General features: G+C 44.7%; 1 protein-coding gene across 2 annotated transcripts in view; it reads right to left on the bottom strand.

Moving 5' to 3' along the window:
* SMAD7 (SMAD family member 7) overlaps window positions 1–16084 on the bottom strand; it is a 54253-nt gene that overhangs the window by 27641 nt on the left and 10528 nt on the right. The window contains exon 3 of one of the 2 annotated variants that reach the window (XM_083354871.1): window positions 14039–14113. The exons of the other annotated variant lie outside the window; for it this stretch is intronic. Within the exon in view, the coding sequence (XP_083210997.1) occupies window positions 14039–14113 (75 nt within the window). The remainder of the gene's footprint in view (window positions 1–14038; window positions 14114–16084) is intronic. 2 annotated transcript variants of the gene reach the window in all.

A 16084-nucleotide genomic window follows, 5' to 3' on the forward strand; every position in this document is an offset into this window, starting at 1 on the left:
TGGGGGAAACTGAGGCCCAACAGTTGGGAAACAGTACTGAGAGGCTAGATTCCTGCATTTCTTCAACATCATCCATGTTGAGACTACCTTGAGACTCCAGAAAGAGTGCAAGGAAGAGCAACGAAGATGATCAGGGGGCTGGAGGCTAAAACAGGGGTCTTCAAACTTGGCCCTTTTATGACTTGTGGACTTCAACTCCCAGAATTCCTCAGCCAGCATGCCTGGCTGAGGAATTCTGGGAGTTGAAGTCCACAAGTCATAAAAGGGCCAAGTTTGAAGACCCCTGGGCTAAAACATAAGAACGGTTGCAGGAGTTGGGTAGGTCAAGTTTAATGAAGAGAAAGACCAGGGGTGATATGATAGCACAGATTCTGGGAGTTGAAGTCCACAAGTCATAAAAGGGCCAAGTCATAAAAGGGCCAAGTTTGAAGACCCCTGCCCTAGAGGCACAAACGATCAGGATCGAATTAACCCACTTTGGATACATTTATGAGAAGACCAAGCCATCTGGAGAAAGGTCTGAAGAGAACAACCGGAAACAAAATGGATGGGTTCACATTAAAGTGGTAATGGATACACCATTGGAAGAGCTGGAAGGTCAGATTAGGGCAATGCAGTTTAGGTTGGGACAATACGACAAGCTAGCTAAGTTCAAAGTTACCTGTTGCAACTCCAGCAACTAATTATGAAACAGAAATTATAAAGCATGGAAGAATGACTAGAAGCAAAACCCATCAGAAATTATCCCTAAGCACCTGCGGGTTTGCATACACTTAATGAAAGGAACAATGAAGTTTCTTTGTGACACACAATATCCCACATAAATACATTTAGAAGAAGAAGAAAAAAAACCCACGGCTGGCATTCCAGGATGGCAGTCCATGTTATTAAGAGAAACTGCAGGAAATTTCCATTGTAAATTGAGTTTATTCCATAGCTTTTGAAGAAGCTTTGAGAAGACCAGGCTGAAAGGCCGAGAATGACTACATAATACGGCCTTCTGCAGCTTGATGGATTCCAGATGTGTTGAATTTCCTTCATCCTCCCAGCCGCACGGTTATTGACTGTAAGAACTGGAGGAACAAGGAAAGCTGAGAAAAATTGCTTCATGGATTAGGTGTTTTTTCCCCCGACTTCCATCTTTTAGGCAGTAAATCTCAAGGTAGAAGTAATCCTCAACATACAGCCGTTCAGTTAGTGACTATTCAATGTCACAATAGCATTGGGGGGAAAAGTGGCTTAGGAGAGTTTTCCACACTTATGACCGTTGCAGCATCCCAAATGGTCACATGATCAAAATCCAGGTGCTTGGCAACTGTTTCATACTTATGACGGTTGCTGTGTCACCCCACCCCGGGACACTGACTCTTTAGGAATGTGGCTTCGATTCCCAGAATTTTTAGCCACGCCAGTTGCATAATTCCATAAGTGGAAGATCACACATTTGAATGCAATAAACAGACTGACACATACTCAAGTTCTCCTTTTCCCCCCAATTCAATAATAGCAACAGTCCTAGTTAGGGCATCTATCACAGCTTCTCCTGGTGGAGTAGGGTTAAGCATGCGGCATTGCAGGCAAACTCTGCCCACAGCCTGGAGTTCGATCCTGATGGGGCTCAAGTTTGACTCAGCCTTCCATCCATCCGAGGTTGGTAAAATGAGGATTCAGATTGATGGGGGCAAATATGGTGACTCTGTAAACCGCTTAGAGAGGGCTGTAAAGCACTATGAAGCGGTATATAAGTCTAAGTGCTATTGCTATCACTCAGCACATAGAACACGGAGATGCATGACTACTAAAGGTGGGAAGGGCACACATGAGAACACGGAGTATCCACAAATTTATATATGATCCTATTATATATGATGCAAAGAGAGGATTGTGTCGCTTATGCTTGAGGACATTCTGACACAATCCCAGCTTGTGCTAAACATCCGTGGTAGAGAATTCTGCTTCAAGGACCTACACTGCACACTGGCAGGACTCCCACACTGCATTAACCCACAATTTGTGGAATAAACCTCAATTGTCTAGACCAGGGGTTGGAGACCAGTACCGGCATGCCAGCAACCGGTCCACACAAGCAAGCAGAGCCCCATCTGTGGGATGCAGGCAGCACACAAAACCATGCACCCTCCAGTCTGTGGAAAAATCTCTCTCCACGGAACTGGTCCCTGGTGCCCAAAAGGTTGGGGGCCTCTGGTCTAGACCAGGGGTCCCAACCCCCGGTCCGTGGACCAGTACCAGGCCACGGCATGCCAGCCACCCATCCGCACAAAGCCCCATCCACGAGACAGCACATAATACCACACACACACATGGTCCACGGAAAAACCTCTCTCCACGGAACCGGTCCCTGGTGCCCAAAAGATTGGGGAACTCTGGTCTAGACTCATACTTTGCGTTCAGCCTTGAACCACAGTTTAGCAGTTATGAAGTGTACATTCAGACATTAACGCCAAGTGAAACAAACTACACAATTTCTATAGTACCGTGTGTTGACTCAATAAAGGCAGTCCTGGATGTATGTTAGCGACTATTCTGCTACGGCGAATCCCCAAAGAGGGATTTGTCACCCCGATCTGAAATTCTGACATTGCTGTATTTACAGCTGTTTGCACGATCCCATTTTGCCAGATTTTTACTGAAAAGCACACCGCAGCGAACAACAGCTTTGCTTAATGACCGCAGTATTCGCTTAATGACTGCCACAGAAAAGGCCTTAGAATCAGATCAAATATGTGGCCAACTTGTTTTATGACTTATAACCACAATGGGCGGGCTCCATTACGGTTGTAATTCAAGGATGATCTGTGCTCACACTGTTTATGACTTGTGGACTTCAACTCCCAGAATTCCTGAGCCAGCCATGCATGGCTGGCTCAGGAATTCTGGGAGTTGAAGTCCACAAGTCCTAAAGGGGCCATCGCTTCCTCCCTATTTTCCATCTTACATAGCCAGTCACTACTTGGTTTTATTTTAAGCAGAGTGGAGACCTGTCACTATTTTTTTGAGGAAAAAGGAAATTGGGAATCTTAAGTACCTGGTGAGGCAGAGAAGATATTTCAGCTCTCTCCTCTCTTCCTCACTTGCTCTCCTCTCCAACCGCAACTATTTAAAATTATCCATCTGACTCAGTTGCCAACCCTTACATGTTGAAGGAAACCATCTCAAATGCTGAAGTTTTCACCACTTCCTCTGGGTAAATTTTATTTAGCTGGCAGATACGTAAATAAATTCGCGCTCGCAACTTCAGGGCCGTGTTAAGACTTTTAAAACACACCTCTATATATTGCTAAGCCGGGATCTTTGAAAAAGATGCTTGCAAGAGAATTGTATTTGCCCAACACTGGAAAAATGAAAACTTACCAGCTGAAGAAGTACTAAGTAATTCTGGAGTGTGCAGAAATGGATAGATTGACTTTAAAGATAAAAGAGAAAGAAGACACGGTGTACTTTAGAATGTGGGATAATTTCTATCAGTGGCTAGAAAAACGAGTTAGAGAGAAAGGAACGTGATATGTAATTTTGAATATGATAATTAACTATTATCTATTATTCTTTGTTAAACACATGAACCCAAACAATTATGCTGTTTGTTAAATATTGAGAATGTTATTTGGGAAAAACCCCAACCCTAACCCTAATCCTAACCCAGGGGTGTCAAACTCGCGACGTCACGTGACGTCGTGCGATGTATTGGAGCTTTTCCCCCATTGCCGGCAATGGGGTGGGCGCGGTTTTGTTGTGGGCTGGCAGTTTGACACCCCTATCTTAACCCAAATCCCAACACCAACCCCACCTTATTCCTAACCCTATAAAAACTAATAAAATCTATACAAAAAAAGAGAAAAAGATGCTTACAAGGTCTACAAATGCTACGAAGAAGCTTGAAAAACATAAATTAAAGGCCTCAGAGGGATGTGACATGTAGACAGGCAAAAAGCTGCATGAGAAAACCACTCACCAATTTTTTACTTCGATCTTGATAGCAAGGGCTGTTTAATAAGGAGAGTATGACTTTTTTTCCTCCCTCTCTCACTTCAACTAAAATCCAGCGAATTCCCACCAAATGCTGGCCCTTTGTTATTAATGGCTCCAATCCAGATAAGCCATGAATTTTAGATACCCAATGAATTTTAAATTGGTCGCAACTAACTCCACTGCTTCCATGGAATTTGAGCTATAATATTCTCCACACTTACCTAGGACTCATGAAGCATTGGCCAAATATAACAATCTCTCATGCCAAGCTGGGATATTTTGAATCCCACTCTAAGTTACGAGCAACTTTAATTGGACTACGGCCAGTACTATAAACAATTAAACAAAAATATTTTATCAATGGGGGTCTCATACCAGCAGGGGTCAAAAAGCCAAAATGGGGCTATGCCTGCACAACTGACACTTTTTTTTAAAATAAACTTATTCCTTTTTAACATGTCAGGACAAGAGAAGTGGGACTTTAATTGCATCGTTGCCGCTGCCATCTTGGTTCCCCCCCCCCCCCCCGCCTTTGCAAGCACCCATCTCATAAATTTCAATGAAGATGAAATCAAGAACAGCTGCGGTGGATTAATGCAATCATTGAAAAAAAAATCAGAACTGGGGATTCTTTATTTAAATAACTGTTAATCAAGTTCTTCAATTTGCTTTACCTCCCAAAGGAGCACGTTAGTCTTTCTTCCACAGCGGGAGTAAAAGTTAAAAGCCTCAAGATGGTTCATTTTAAAAGGGAGTACAGATAGTTCTCGGCTTACGACCACAGCACAGCCCAAAATTTATGTTGCTAAGCGAGTCATTCATTAAGTGAGTTTTGCCCCATTTTACGACAGTTGTTAAGTGAATAAACTGCAGTTGTTAAGTTAGTAACATGGTCGTTAAGTGGATCTGGCTTCCCCAGTTGACTTTGCTGGTAAGAAGGCTGCAAAAGGGGATCAGATGGCCGAGGGACACGGCAACCGTCATAAGTATGAACCAGTTGCCAAGTGTCTGAATTTTGATCAGGTGAGATGCTGCATTGGTTGTTAAGTGGGAAAAACAGTCGCTTTTTTCAGTTGTAACTTCGAATGGCCGCTAAACCAATTGTAAGTCAGGAGTCTTCAAACCTGGCCCTTTGACTTCAACTCCATCACAGGGCCAGGTTTGAAGACCCCTGCTGCAGGTCTTCAATGTGTTCCTCTAACACGGTCCGTGAAAATTGTGCAAATGTTTTCAAAACGAACAATGGAGAATGTCTGTTGCACACTTAGCGCAGTCCTTAAGTATAGTCTATATGGAAGTAACACTGGAGGGGGAAAAAGGGGCCAGGTAGATTTCAAGTTCAAAACTTAAAAAACGACATGAAATGACCCTCCCAATTCCCAGTCTCTCTTCGTAAGAAATGTTGACTTGGCCACACTGTAGGATCAGAAGATGAGGAAGGGAATTCTTGCCTGTTTTACCTCAAAGGTACGATGTCTCTCCGATAACCTTCTCCTTTTGCGGACAGGCCTATTTTTTTAGCTAAGCCATTTCAGGCCTCTGCCCCCCCCCACCCCCAGCTTCTATTGCAGAAATCCAAGCAACAATTACAAATCATCTCCAGCTTGTTTATTTAGAGAGTGGCTTACTTATTATATGGGCACGGTGGATTTCCACAAATACCAAATAAAGAGGTTTGAGGAGGACGGGAAGACTTAGCAGAGACCTGTAGTAAGCAAAGACAAGCGGGTCTTTCTTTATTATAAAGGTATTGGTTGGTGTTTAACATAAAAGGGAAAGGACTGAAATATAATTAACATTTGTAGGCTGAATCTGAGAGGTGGACACATAGCAATCTCCACCACCCACGTGGTAGCCAAGAATAGGGGGGGGGGAGGAAATTATGGTGAAGAGACACAGACAGGCAAGGAGATGAATGTTTATCTCTTCATAATGGGCTCAGCAAGGATCAAAAGCCAGACAGGATTTCTCCAGAATTACTTTCCCTCTTATAACGAAAGACAATCAACCAAATGCTCTTCAGACCTTTCTTAAAAAAAAATAGTGAATGGAAGAATAATTAAACCTATGCGATGTGTGAGCTGATCTGAAAGCAACAACAACAACAAAGTTGGAAGGGACCTTGGAGGTCATCTAGTCCAGCCCCCTGCTCAGGCAGGAGAACCTATACCATTTCAGACAAATGGCTGTCCAGTCTCTTCTTGAAAACTTCAAGTGTTGAAGCATTCACCGCTTCTGGAGGCAGGTGGTTCGACTGGTTAATTTTTACATTATAAGACATCAACTTACAACTGTTTAGTGATCGTTCAAAGTTACACCACTGACCCAAAAAATGACTTACGACAGTTTTTCACACTTACAACCATTGCAGCAACTATGATCACATGATCAGGTGCCTGACATTTATTTATGACGGTTGTAGTGTTGTGTAACCCCCCCTCTTCCGACAAGCCAGGTCAAGCACATTCACTTAACAACCGTGTTACTGACTTAACGACAGCAGCGATTCAGTTACCAGCTGTGGCGATGGTAAAAAGGGGCAAAATTCACTTCCCTGTCTTGCTTAGCAACAGGAACTTGAGTTCAATTGTAGTCGTAAGTCAAGCACTACCTGTAATTCTTCTGCCTTAACAATTAAAAGAGTATTTTATCAAGATCACCTGAAACATTAATAGCACTTTGCAAGGCCTTGGTAAGGCCACACTTGGAATACGGCATCCAGTTTTGGTCACCACGATGTAAAAAAGATGTTGACTCTAGAAAGAGTGCAGAGAAGAGCAGCAAAGATGATCAGGGGACTGGAGGGTAAAACATATAAGGAATGGTTGCTGGAATTGGGGATGTCTACTTTAATGAAAAAAAGGACTAGGGGAGACATGGAAGCAGCCTTCCAGTATCTCAGGGGCTGCCCCAAAGAAGAGGGAGTCAAGCTATTCTCCAAAGCACCTGAAGGCAGTAAAAGAAGCAATGGATGGAAATCAATCAAGGGGAGAAGCAACCTGGAACTAAGGAGAAACTTCCTGACAGTTAGAACAATTAACCAGTGGAACTGCTTGCCACCAGAAGTTGTGAATGCTCCATCATTGGAAGTTTTTAAGAAGAGACTGAACAGCCATTTGTCTGAAATGGTATAGGCCAAGGTTGCCAACCCCTGGTATAGGCTTTCCTGCCTGATCAGGGGGCTGGACTAGATGACCTCAAGGGTCCCTTCAAGCTTCATTATCACTAAAGCTGCAACTTTCAAGCTACCCAGAAACCAGCCTTGAGGTTTTGGCATCTCACAAAACAAGAGAGGAGTAAGATAGAACAATTATGCAAATGGGAAGCTCAACTCATTTATCCTGACTTAGCTTATTCTTTCTTCCTTCCAAGTATCCTCATTTGCCCAGGGTGACATCACTACCAGTGTCCTAATACTTGCTTTCATCAGAATTTATCTTACTAAGATAGTTACAAGGAACAGTAGCAGGTGATGAAGTCCCTGATACGGAAAAATATTTTTAAAGGAAAGTCTCTCCCTACTCCAAGTCATCCTGACAAGTCTTTTCTACCCCCAGGGAAATGTCAAGTTTCAACTCAACTGCTGATAACTGGGAGAAGATTCAACTGGACTCCAGGCTCTTCCAAGCTGCTAAATCACTCAAGCCAGACTGGGATGTAATTGGAAATACAATGGGAACAGGCCCTTGAAATTGAAGCACGAACACAGAATAGCTGCAAACAACCTTGATTAAATATCTGCCGTCCAGTCAGGCATTGCTAAAATAAGGGCGTTCCTTTGCATGCACTAAGATGGCTAGATAACCTTCCTCCAACCTTGCTTGGGAATGAAACACTGAATTTATGTTTGCAGGAGGAAAAGCAGGCTAGCTTCCAGCAATGCACAGGAACAGCTTCGTGGGAAAACAAATATGTGCGCAAACGTAACTGGTCTACAAGCCAAATACTCAAGAGGACGCAGCGCTATTCCAGAAAGCCACTGGAGAGCTGTCCGTGAATCCAGGCAGTCCTCCGACTTACGACCGTTCAGGGAAAAAGTGATTTATAACCATTTTTTTCACACCTACGACCACTGCAGCATCCTCATATTTATGACGGCTGCTGTGCCCTGGGGTCCCCTTTTGTGACCCTCTGACAAAAAAAAAGTCACTGAACTAACTTAACAATTGCAGTGATCCACTTAACAACTGTGGCAAGGAAGGTTGGTGAAACTCGCTTAACAAGCGTCTCGCTTAGCAATGGAAATTTTGGGCTCAGATATGGGGAATCCATAACCAAGGTGGCCAATAGCTCCTTCTTTGGAGATCTGGCTGAAAATCAGAAGGTGGCCTGCTTTTTTTTAACCAGGATAAGACACACACCCCTCTTTCCTTCCCCTCCCCAATGCATGGGAGGTCACTGCAACCTAGGAATCTACACACACACACACACACACACACACACACACACACACACACACTACTACTGTTCTGGACGGCACAGTAAACATTATCCATTCCTGCCCCGAAGACATAAAGCAGGCATTGAATTAAGGAGGGAGGGTGGGGAAGACTAGCTGAGATTTAGCCCAGGAGGAGAGGATTAAGGGAGAAACAAAGTGGGGGGGGGGGGACAGATACAAGCCACAAATTCACCCTTTTCCTCAAATTGAGGCTTTAACCTTTTAGAAGATGCTCCACTAAGAAAACAGGAGTGGAACTCGGTCCCAGGAATTCGGTTTGGCTGGTCTGCCCAAGTTCCTTCCCCTCCCCCGCCTATTCCTTCCCCGTTTATTTTTCCAAGCGCCCCAGATGACATGAAAGAGCATCACGGAGGGAATGATAGGTCACTGCCTGCTGGAACCGGTCCTTTGTGAAGACCCCCCCACTCAAGTCCTGACATCCCTCCCCTCCCCACCCCCTTCCTGCAGACACCTTCCCTTTTCCCCAGCTCCAAGAATCCCAGCCCCGACTCCCAGGAGTTTTTCCACCCTTCCCATCCTGAACTGAGCTTCATTCATTAGCTGGGACGATGGAGGGACGACTGCCAACGGAAGAAGACGACGTGAAGGACAAGGTCAGGGTAGCTATTTTTCAAGAGCGGCCTCCATCTCTTTGGCTCGGCCTTCTAACGCAGATCGCCCACACAAGCCCTGCACACCTCCTTCCCAGCTCAGCCCCATAAAGCAGAGCAAAATCCTTCTTCTGAGCCAGAAAGCCCCCAACCTTCGGGGCCCCAGGGACCAGTTCCATGGAGGGAGGTTTTTCCACGGACCACAGGGTGCGTGGTTTTGTATGCTGCCTGCATCCCGCGGAGGGGGCTTTGCTTGTTTGTGCGGACCGGTGGCTGGCGTGCCAGGGACCGATACAGCGTTGGGGACCCCTGCCCTACATGCTTGCAAAGTTGGTTTAGAAACTATAACAATATATCCTAATCCAGAGGTTCCCAAACTTTGGGTGCCAGGGACCGGTTCCGTGGAGGGAGGTTTACCCACGGACCGGAGGGGGCCTGGTTTTGTGTGCTGGCCTGCATCCCGCGGAGGGGGCTTTGCTTGTTTGTGCGGACCGGTTGCTGGCATGCTGCGGCCCGGTACTGGTCCACGGACTTGGGGACCCCCTGTTCTAAGCATCCAAGAGAACATCAGTTTTGCCTTTGGTTTCTTCAAGCAAATGGCCCTCAGGTGTGAGAAAATGCGTATCCTCCGAAGCCCACCCACCTTCTTCCACACATACAGGTAGGTAATCTTCAACTTACAACAGTTCATTGAGTGACCCTTCACTGGGGAAAAAAAACCGACTTAGGACTTAACAACTGCAACGGTTCACTTTAACAACTCTGGCAAGACAAGCGGTAAAATGGGGCAAAACTTGCTTAACAAATGTCTCACTTAGTAACAGTAATGTTCAGTTCAATTGTGGTTGTACATCGAGGACCACCTGTGTGCACTGAAGGGCAATTTATTCAGACAATGCAGACGCCCAGCTTATAGGAAAAACGAATATGTGTGCAACCGTCTAGATCAGGAGTGGGGAAACCTGGCTCTTTTATGACTGGTGGACTTCAACTCCCAGAATTCCTGAGCCAGCATGGCTGTCTCAGGAATTCTGGAGTTGAAGTCCACAACACCCCTGGGTCTAGATAGTCTACAAGCCCTCATTCTGCAAAACACTCAAAAAGGGATTCAGGACTACTCTGGAAAGCCATCTGAAGGCTTCCTGATGAAGAGAGAGAGAGAGGGAGAGAGGGAGAGAGGGAGAGAGAGAGAGAGAGAGAGAGAGAGAGAGAGAGAGAGAATGAATCTGATTTGCACCCGGACAGCTCTCTTTTTATTTCCCAGGTTGACATCTGCAGCGAAGGCAACCACGGAATCCTTGTTAGAGGAGCTGGTTGCAATTCAGAACGTGGCCAGTTCAGAAAAGGCAGTTTCTACCCACGTCAAAAACATATGAAAGGATTTGAAAAGCAGGGGGGAGGGGGGAGGGGGAAAAAGGGAGAGGCATGTTTGCTTTTCTGTAACCCATCCCCTAATTACACTTCAGTTAAGTTATTACAACTTTTCACTGCAGATAAAAGTAGCCCAGATGTCTGATAACCACTCATTAAAAAACAAAAACCTGTTCAAACACACTTTCCAGCAAGCTATCTCAAGGGAAAGAAAGAAAGAAAGAAGAAAGAAGAAAGAAAGAAAGAAGAAAGAAAGAAAGAAAAGAAGAAAGAAAGAAAGAAGAAAGAGAAAGTAAGAAAGAAGGAAGGAAGGAAAGGAAGGAAGGAAGGAAGGAAGGAAGAAAGAAAGAAGAAAGAAAGAAAGAAAGAAAGAAAGAAAGAAAGAAAGAAAGGAGGGAGAAAGAAAGGAGGGAGGGAAGAAAGAAAGAAAGAAAGAAAGAAAGAAAGAAAGAAAGAAAGAAGAAAGAAAGAAGAAAAGAAAGAAAAGAATCAAACGAACATTTAGCACTTTCAAGAACTCCTATATGAATCTTGGCCAATGGGATGGATCGCAGTTCCACATATAAAACAGACAACCTGGCTTGCGGATGTTTCCACCACCTTCCTAAGTTAGGGAACTTTCAGGATCTGTTCCAGATTTATCAGAATCCTCTTCTTTGTCCCTCGAACCATCCCCTCCTCTTCGTAAACCTAATTGCAAAAATTATTATTAACCGTTATTAGGTTGGGTTGGCTTCACCTAGGCCAGGGGCCTTCCAACTTGCCCTTTTATGACTTGTGGACTTCAACTCCCAGAATTCCTCAGCCAGGCACAGCCTGCTGAATTCTGGGAGTTGAAGTCCACAAGTCATAAAAGGGCCAAGTTGGAAGGCCCCTGGTATAGGGTCTCTACAAGGCCAGAACAAAGGGACAGAGGCCCTGCAGAATAAGGGAGAAGGGGATCAACATTGCAAGGACGAAAACTTTCAGAAAAAGCATCTTTATTATTCCTCCCCCCCTCCACCCTTAAGAGTTACGCTAAGGCTTTTCTCTTAAGAAAGCTTTGTGCTACCAGGCCAGCAATCTGATTTCCTGCTCCCCCCTGAAAAAAAAACACAACACCCCACCCTTCCTTTTCAGCAGCAGACGAGACAAGATGTTATCAATTCACAAACCTTTCAAAAAGAGGCTCCTTCTCAAAGTTAAGTCTTGGTTTGCTTATTTCATGTGGTATCCTGCGGAACCGAACTCCACCCTCCGGCATATTTCTTTTTTTTTTTTTCCCTCTCCTTTTCAAACTATTTAGCATTCTTATTGTACAGCCTGGGTTGTTGTTTTTTTTTTGGTTTTTTTCTTCTTTTTTGGTCTTGAGGCTTTCCCCCCCCCCTCTTAACCTTCTTCTACACAAGAAGGTTGAAAGGGAATACATGTTTTTTTAAAAAGAAGGGGGGGACCCTCACTTCTCTTTTTTTTCCTTCCCTTCTGATTAATTCTTATTAGCTGCCTTTGAACACACAGAATTCTCTCCTCTCAAATAACAGGCGGAGGGTATATATTACGTTAGGGGGGAAAAACAGCAGACAAGATTCGCATAAACACAGGCCACGCTGAAAGCAATTCCTAGACTGGAAGTACAAACAGACACACAAATGTTGAGCACACACTTACTTGGGATGGGGGGGGGGGAAGGACAGTCTTTTGACATTCCAGTTGTAAACTAATGTTCAGCTTTTCTATAAACCCAACAAGGATTCCTTGGCCAAAGAAAACTATCTTTCAAGAGATACGCAAGTCCAAGCGAGTATTTGGGGGGGGGGGGCATTAGCAAAAAGCTACTAAGGGTTTGCACGCTGCATCACAACAGCAGATGGGAGAGAACTACAAGGCCTTCAGTGGAAGGGGGGGCTGGTTATACAGGTAGTCCCCCCCGCGACTTACGATCGCAATTGAGCCCAACATTTCTGATGTTAACTGAGACATTTTATGAAGTGGGGTTTTGCCCCACTTTACGACCTTTGTTAAGTGAATCACTGCAGTTGATAAAAGTCAGTCAACCCAGCTGGCTTTCCCAATGATTTTGCTTGGCCAAAGGTTGCAAAAGGTGACCACAAGACCTTGACACACAGCAATGGTCATAAGAATGAACCAGCTGCCAAACATCTACGGCAGGGGTCTTCAAACCTGGCCCTTTTATGACTTGTGGACTTCAGCTCCCAGAATCCCCCAGCCAGTACGGTTCGGGGAGCGGGGGAAAGAAAGCTAATCTTAAAATGTTCTTTTCCACCTTCTCCTCCTCCTCCTCCTCAGCCATTCCCAGATTAAATTGCAAGCCACCAAAATGCCTTACACCCAAAACCTTAATCACCAGAAGCCAGCCTTGACTTGCAGACTTGCAGAAAGCAGGAGGCTGCTCTGGCACACCCTTACGGTGGACAGTATATAATTTAGCTCTCTCTGCATAAATCACACAGGCAGACGTTGCCTTTAGCTAAGTGTGGTACTGCCAGCTTGCCAACATCATTGTCTAGGCTCGGATACAGCTCTCAACAAGGGAGGACAGATAGAAGCTTGCAAGACCAGTAATGTGATATATGACCATCTTAATTCCACAGCTGCTAAAACTGGGTCTTATAGCCGTGACACCGGAGGCCAGCCAGATGTTGCTAAACTACCATTCCCATGAATGGCTATTTTTTGCTAAGGATTCCGGGTAAACAAACTGAAAGTAGACAGACCAGGCTACAGAAAACTCACTCATGTTCCTGGCCGGTAGGACTGAATTGCAACACATTTAAAAGTACTCAGAAATAATCAAAATCTGGAACATCCAAGGTTAAGTCGTCTCACCACGCATACTCTTACATAAACTGGGAGATTTTTCAGATATGAACCCGTGGGAGAAAAAGACTTCTAGCAGAAACGCAAAGTAACTGACCTATTGGCAACCTTTCGTGAAAATGCAACGGAGGATTTCAAATCACCAGCAAAATGCAGACTATTTATGTCTGAAAAACGGGGAATTCTGCACAACAATCCATTCAACATCTGCTCATTGAGGAGACCCGTCAGCGTGCTTACATACTTCCTCTTCATCCCCAACACTGGTGAACACACATCAGCTGTCCAACCCCTGCCATCCACAGATGGTACAAAACCATTTCTAAGTCTCAAGGGAAACCCAGCTAAGGTTTTCATTCCTGGAAAAGCATCAGATCTATTCTAGCTGGCAACAGAGGTTACACAAGGATGCTGCTTGCAACACAGATTCACAGGTAGGTGGCAAAGAGCCATCAAGGTGTGTGTGTGTGTGTGTGTCTCAACCTTGTCAACTTTTTAGGATCCATGGACTTCAACTCCCAGAAGTCCCCAGCGAGCTGGGAGGTTGAACTCCACCCATCCTAAGGTTGACACAGTTAAGAAACACTTGCCCTTCAGTAGCATTTCTCCATCTTATCAACTTTAGGATAGGTGGACGTCAACTCCTTAAATTCTCCAGCCAGCATGGCTGGCTGGGGAATTCTGGGAAGTTCAAGTCCATCTATCTTAAACTTTCCAGGGTTGGGGAACATTACTCCAGAGGTCCAACCTCCTTTGTTAGAAAAAACACCCACAACCACTGAAGGGGCGCAGAATAGATCTCAAGGCTTACCTGCAAGCCCCTCAGGGGCCAGAAAATTACTTCCCCTCGTTTCGGTGGAAGAAGGCACAGATTCTGGACAACTTGCTGCAAGACAAAAACGAATGGAGAAATAAGAACAACGCGACTGTGCCCCCTTCCCCAATTCTTTCAAGACCCCAACAGGGACATTAGTCCCTAGCTCAGAGGAAGCACATTCCACGGAGTTGACTAGGAAGCAGATTACTAATTGTCTGCCCGGATCTATGTTTCACGCAACATCCACCCTCGGCCTTCACCGGCACGTCTGCTCCATCATTCGTCAAAGAGAGGAACATGACAGCCTGGGTGTCACTCTCCCTCCCGATGCACAAGCCCTTTCTTTGGTCAGACTGGTTTTGCTTTCCTGGTCAACCCTGGCGACTCAATCCCGGTTTGCTGAACCAAAGCTGAGAAATTCAAAAGGAATTTTCATGGGCTCTCCGTTGAGAAACTCGGCCAGCCCAGATGGCCGGAAGGATGGCATTTTGCCAAAGGCTTTTCATTTTGTTCCCTTTAAAATTTTCTCTTTTCTTGACTAACAATTATTCGCTTAGTGACCCGAAGTTACAACGGCACTGGGAAAAGTGACTTATGACCACTGATTCACACTTACGACCCTGGTAGCTTCCTCCCCAGGGTCACATGGTCAAAATTCAGCCACTTGGCAACTGACTCGAATTTATGACGTTTGCAGTGTCCCGGGGGTCGAGTGATCCCTTTTTGCAACCTTCTGACAAGCAACGTCAATGGGGAAGCCAGATTCACTTAACAACTGTGTTGATAACTTACTTAACAACTCTGTTGATAACTTACTTAACAACTGTTGTGATTCACTTAACAATTGTGGCAAGAAAGGTCGCAAAATGGGGGTCAATTGTCGTAAGTCGAAGACTATCTGAATTTCGGTGAGAACTGCCCCTTCTTCCTACTGTTAAAAGTCTGATCAACTTATTCTCCCTCCTATTCCAAATATGCTTCCCCGTCCAAAAGTGTAATCTTTTAAAGCCGAGGCCAGGAAAAATATATAAATTAGAAGTTGATTATCTATCGCTGTGCCCAGCCAAAAACCACTGGCACCAGGTCAATATGGCTACGTAAATGTGAATCGGAAAAGAAAATATGTACTACTTTTAAACAACCGAAAGTTATTTTCCCGAATAATCGCATTCCCTCTTTCACAGATATGGAAAGAACCCACTTTTTAGGCCCGGGACATTCCGTAACCTCCTTTTTGTCAGAGTTAAGTATAACCCTGAACAGGAATATACAGTTAAACAGGATACACTTAATCAAACGGAACATGCAGGAAATTGAGTTACTTGTGAAATACTGTGTACTTTCGTTTCTGCGGTCTAAGGAAACAGCTATTTTACAATTAAAACTTTAACAAAAGGGTAAAGTGGCCATCAAATGCTTTCTTTAGCCGGAGATCTCTCTTAACCAAGGATCTAGGCCTCACTGAGGCAGTTTGGGTAAGGCCATCTCTTAACAAGAGGTAAATTAATGAGAATGAAAGTCAAAAAAAAATAATCTTCAGAATTCCTTAAGCAGCAATGTGTGCCAAGAAGAAAGCAGCTACAAAGGACCGATTGTGTGTCAAAATTAGACAAAGTGCTGGATGGAGTATTGGAATCTAGACCCCCCCCCCTTCTGAAGTTGTGTGATGTTGTCACATGCGCAAAAGGGGTGAGAGGCTTACAGGAGGATGCTCCATCCCCCTCACCCTGGACACCTGAGGCCGCCTTTACTTTGCGCCCTTCAGCTATTGCATCACTCGTAACCCCCAGCCAGCACAATGTCACACACACACAACGTATTTTGAACACATTTAAAATACTGGGGAAGGTCAGCAGCCATCTCGATGCACACCGAGACTTTTTCTTTAAGGTAGGAAAAGAAATTCGGAGGCCCAAAATGGCAGAGAACATTCAAACTCACAGAGCCGATATAGAACGGATCACTTAACTATTTATAGATAGTCCTCGTCTTACAACAGTTCGTTTAGCGACCGTTCCAAGTTACAATGGCACTGAAAAA

Source organism: Vipera ursinii (genome assembly GCF_947247035.1).
Source record: "Vipera ursinii genome assembly, chromosome: 2".
Classification (NCBI taxonomy): Eukaryota; Metazoa; Chordata; class Lepidosauria; order Squamata; family Viperidae; genus Vipera; species Vipera ursinii.